The following is a 5,133-nucleotide window of genomic DNA, read 5'->3' as shown; positions in this document are numbered from 1 at the left end:
AGCCCGGAGCTAAGCCCCGCGGAGGGGAGCACCGGAGGCGAGAGCCCGGGGCCAAGCCCCACGGAGGAGAGCACCGAAGGAGGGAGCCCGGAGCTAAGCCCCGCGGAGGAGAGTACCGGAGGCGAGAGCCCGGGGCCAAGCCCAACGGAGGAGAGTACCGGAGGAGGGAGCCCGGAGCTAAGCCCCGAGGAGGAGAGCACCGGAGGCGAGAGCCCGGGGCCAAGCCCCGAGGAGGAGAGCACCGAAGGAGGGAGCCCGGAGCTAAGCCCCGCGGAAGGGGGAGCCGCAGAACGGGCTGCCCCCCAGGCAGAAACCCCCCAGGCAGAAGATCCTGCAGAGGCTGCCGGGGAGGAAGAAGAGCCTGAAGGAGACTCTGGGGAGGACGCGAGAGAGGAAGAAAAGCCTGGGGAGGTGGCAGGGGAGGAAGGAGCCCCCGAGGGAGAAGAGCGCGAGAAGGAGGAGAGAGAGGAAGAGGATGGCAAGGAAGATGCAACGGCAGAAGCAAAGCCCGAGGAAGGGGAGGATGCAGCTGAGGACGAAAGTAGGGCAGGAGAAAGTCCGGAAAGCACTGCACCAGCGGGAGCAAATCCCGAAGACACTGAGCCAAGCGAAGAAAGCCCCGCGGCAGGAGACGAGGAAATACCAGCACCAGAAGAACACGCAAGCACAGAGGACGCTGCTACAAGAGAAAGCCCAGAGGACACCCCAGGTGGGGATGAACTGAGCAACCACCTAACAGAGCCACATGCAACCGGGGAGCCTGCGGGAGCGGAGAGAGGCGAGGAAGCCATGAACCTGAACGGCATGCAGGGTAGGGGCGAGGGAGAGGAAGAGGATGAGGCGAGCACACCTGGTGAACCCGGGGAAGAGACGCAAGAGCATGACATCTCTCTCTTCGTCAAGGTAAAACTGCCTGGTCAGTCAATCCGCTCGCACCCTTGCTCTTCCCTTAAACCAATAGCCGGGTCCCTGCCGGCGGCGAGCCTCAAGCTTGGGGAAGATTTGTTGTGTAGATCATGATGACCGGGTCATGGGCTGGTGTTAGCAGTTTCCTAGCATCATGGGTGGTTGGGGGAGATCTAGACAAAGCGGTCGCCCTGTCACACCGCCTAAATGAATGTAGTGACTCCTCTGCCCAACCGTATGTGTATGGAGTTTTACCCAAAAAAGTGACACTGTGCAGCTCAGCGTTACAATAACGTGGAGTAGTTTGAGGGAGCGCCATCTACTTCCCCCTTCTCCCCCCATATTCCTTACAGAGCGCAGCTGTAAGGGAGGGAGCCTTTGGTTGTGCATTTGCTGTTACTAGTGTCCTTTAAATCTGCCAGACGCAAATCCAGTTTTGTTAAAATGGTTTGGTTATTATTTAATCCCGAGATTAATCTCCTTTGACTTTTCATTCCTTCTTGGTTAAACATAGACATGTTGCAAAGTTTTCCACTTTCCGTTATGCTGCAAATCCTGGTTTTGTTATTCTAATAGTTACAATAATTAATAATAACACCAGCAAGAAAAGGAAAAGTGCAAAACTGTCAGTGAGGCAATTTCCCAAAGGAAAATGTGCTTTCACCCACAACTATTTTGACATGTTTTACTTTTTTGGTCTAGATATCTCTATATGTTTAAATGAAAAGTGTATGAGAATCTACGTGTCACTCTGGATTGTTCATGGGCTTCTCTGTTGTGCTAATCAGTGTAGTGTCTGAGCACATGACATAATTCATTCTCTCAACATTTTGTGAAGTAGAGAAATACTTGTTAAAGGTCCCTGGAGAGTTTAAAATCTCCAAAGTAGGAGGAGATAGAAGATGCACCACCATTACCCCTAGAGAAAAATACATAAGGAGTGACATTATAGGAACTTACTTGGAAGAAAATAGAAAATTCCTTTTTAAGAGCATTGATAATATGATGTCACATTTATACAGCATGTTTTATGCTAAAAAGATCAGGAAGTACTTGACAGATACTGAGAATTGAAATTAATTTCAGATAATAAATGTAGACAAATGTGGCAATTCTGGGTTCAGACATTTTTGGGGAAAACAAACAACCCTATGCTGCTATGTAATGTGTTAGTAGGTCAGTTAAAGATACACAATTTACATACATTCAAAATACCTATAATTCAAGCAGGTGAAATTTAATTTAGAAAAAAACCCAGGCAAAATAAAAAACTAACATTTATGAAATGTTCTGAAATTAATTTCTGCCTACTTGCTCAGTTCTACAAAGTATAACCTTGATCCTGAAGTCAGATCAGCATGGGTGGACCCTTAGGTCAGCACCATGAAAACCAAGTCCCCCACTGGGTTGGAGGGCAACAACCAAATTTAGCAAGCACAACAGTGAGCAGCATGGAACAATTTGACCGAGGCAGGGCCAGCCTCATAAACAAAGAAAACGAGGGGCTACGTTGGGTCTTACGCTACTGGAAGTCATATTTCCAATGCAGAATGTGCAACTCATTCATGGGTTGACCTGGTCTCCTCCACGAGCACAAGAATGAAGTGGGAAGAAAAAACTCAGTTTGATCTCCCCCTTCTGTTTGGCAATGAATCCAGAAAACCAAGCAATTTATGCCTTGATTTCTCCCCCTTTCTTGAAGCTTAGGACTGCATACGTAAAGCTAGCTCTATACCAAACAAAAACATGGAAAAAACCCTATTTTTACAAGTGCTATTGAGTCTTTAATATCCAATGTACTGTATATTGCCATCCTGGAAATGTTGTTCTCTATTTTTATGTCCCCTTGCTCTCTCCCCTCTCCTCCCCACATAGCTTTTTCTTAAAATACAAGCTTGATTGTGATATAAATTTACTGTAAATAACTTAGCTCTAGCATATTGATTTCCATTAGCTGAATGCGGCGGCTAGAGTTGAAATTAATATTTCTGGGACAAAGCAGAAATCTATACAGCAGAAGTTGTATAGTACAGTTTTACTCTGAAAAGTGACTATGAAAAAATATTACCTTCTTATTCAGTAGATCTGCACCCTGTGCATGTTCAGTCGGGTGTGCTTTTTTTAATGACAGTTTCATTTTTACTACTGTGAGCCCTGCAGGGCCAACTCAGATCTGGGAGAGAGAACTCCATTCTTTTCTGGCTCATAGGTTGAGTGAACAACTGTAGGGCCACTTATGCAACCTCCTCTTTGTTTTGTATTGTGATCATAGATCCATCAATAAATGGAGCAGGATTGCACGGGTGTAACTAAAGTCATAATGTGGCAGAAGTTTCACCAGTATAAATGAGGACAATTTCTGTCTTGCAGAAAGAGCCCAGTCTGATTTTCAAATCCCAAGCAGAGATTGAAGGGCTGGCAATCAGAAAACAACAACGTCTTTTTGTGTGTCGAAAACTGATAGTATTTTATATGGATTATCATTGAGACATAAATGCAGAATCCCATGTCGTCACTTTCATAAAGTCACTTTGCAAAGGCAAACCACACTTGGAGCATGATTCCAGTCCTTGTAGAATATCTGAGGGATCAGAATTGGAGAGCAGGACATAATAAGGATAAGAATGTGAATTGTGCCATTATATTCCAAAAATAAGGCTTAAGCATAGTTAACTGAAATATTTGTGAACTTCTAAAAGGAAGGAGGAACATTTTCACGACTGATTTAACAATAGTAATTCACGACTGCTTTGAAAATAATGCATTCATCATTCTAATGACTTCACTGGCAGGACATAACCAGACCTGAACATTTTACTATACACCTACTTGGTAAATGACTAAATTTATTAGCTAAGACTGGTCTCTTGTTTCTCCACCTCTGAGGCTGGCATCCTAGACCAGCTCTGTATTGGGAGCCCAGCACCTCCCCATTCACAGCATTTGAGAGGACAGGGAGCCCCTCTCTTTCCTACTGCTGGAAGGAATCATGCCTCTTTCTCCCTGCTGCTGTGAGGAGCTGCACTGTTTCTCTGTACTCCTCCTGCCCACTGGGAAGGGATGGGATAGAAAAGGTGGGTCCCCACTGTGGCTCAGAGTGGGCTCAAGATATTTAAAAAACACAGGTATAATGTTTAGGCTGTACCAAGTTACGTAAGGATTTAATACTAAACAGAGGCAGAGTGGATACCAAAAATGAGTACTGAGTGACTGCATCAACCCATATAGAGTGTAGTCGGGGATGGTCCCAGTGTGGTGATGCAGCAGAGTCTGACATGGTATTCCCCCAATTAGTAAATGCTTATTGCCAAAACTAGAGAGTGAAAAAGTGAGAAGCAAGCAAATTGAATCCATGTGTTTTATTTCCAGCATGAAATGATCCCCCCGAAAAGAGCCCAACCCAACGCATCCCAGTGCACGTCTCCAGCCCACTGCTGCTCAAAATAATACCATTATGCCAGCCTGTCATCTCTTCTGTACTATTGGGCTGTTGCCCTCCACCTCTTTTCTACCATTTAAATTTTTTTTCCCCAACAAACTTTGTTGCCCGTTATGTATAATAAGAGCTCCCTGTAAATAAAACCACCTCATTGCCCTCTCTCAAATTCCTCTTTAAAACTTTCCGCTCTTGTGATGCCTGCAGAAAATTCGCTAACAGTTAGGCCGAGACTGCTGCCTGTCATCCTGACCACTATTGTTTCATTGTTACCTTGTGCTCCCCCAGTCTGCTGCATTCACCTGTTGTCTCATGTTTTATATTTAGATTGTAAACTTGCAGGATCAAGCCAGAAATTATTTTGGCACTGCGGTAAAAGTGTAATGGTGTTAAGGAAGCATGAAATTAATCTAAATTATTTCAACTCTTCTCTGTTGAAAACTGAAGGCAACAACAACTAGTGAGAGCACGAACCAGTGCAATATCCCAGGCCAGATTCTGCTCTTAGCTGCACTGTAAATCCAGGATAACTCCTTGTGACTCTAGTTTTGTACTAGTGCAAATGAGTACAGTTTGGCTCACTAAGCCTAAACATTACAAGCAAATAGATTTGTGATGTTAATTTAAGACTGAAACAAGGACATTTGTTCCTACCTGAAAATTGGATTTCTGTAAAAAGCCTCCACCAATCTGACACCATGCTTAGCTCCACCTTGTCCTGGGATAGACCAGATAGACAATAATTTTGTGGCCAGGTCTTAAGGGCAAGATTTTTCAAGCTATTTAGGCAC

At 44.9% G+C, this 5,133-nt stretch overlaps 1 protein-coding gene across 1 annotated transcript in view; it reads left to right on the top strand.

Annotated features, from left to right (window-relative positions):
• The window catches only part of LOC112104639 (chloride intracellular channel protein 6), a 47,008-nt gene that overhangs the window by 491 nt on the left and 41,384 nt on the right, over positions 1 to 5,133 (top strand). Inside the window, exons 1-2 of the mRNA XM_026650900.1 lie at position 1; positions 43 to 903. The exon at position 1 is cut by the window's left edge and continues 491 nt beyond it. Of these exons, the coding sequence (XP_026506685.1) occupies position 1; positions 43 to 903 (862 nt within the window). The remainder of the gene's footprint in view (positions 2 to 42; positions 904 to 5,133) is intronic.

The sequence above is a fragment of the Terrapene carolina genome, unplaced genomic scaffold (assembly GCF_002925995.2).
Source record: "Terrapene carolina triunguis isolate 2854851 unplaced genomic scaffold, T_m_triunguis-2.0 Scaffold30, whole genome shotgun sequence".
NCBI lineage: Eukaryota > Metazoa > Chordata > Testudines > Emydidae > Terrapene > Terrapene triunguis.
This window is presented reverse-complemented; position numbering and strand designations above follow the sequence as displayed.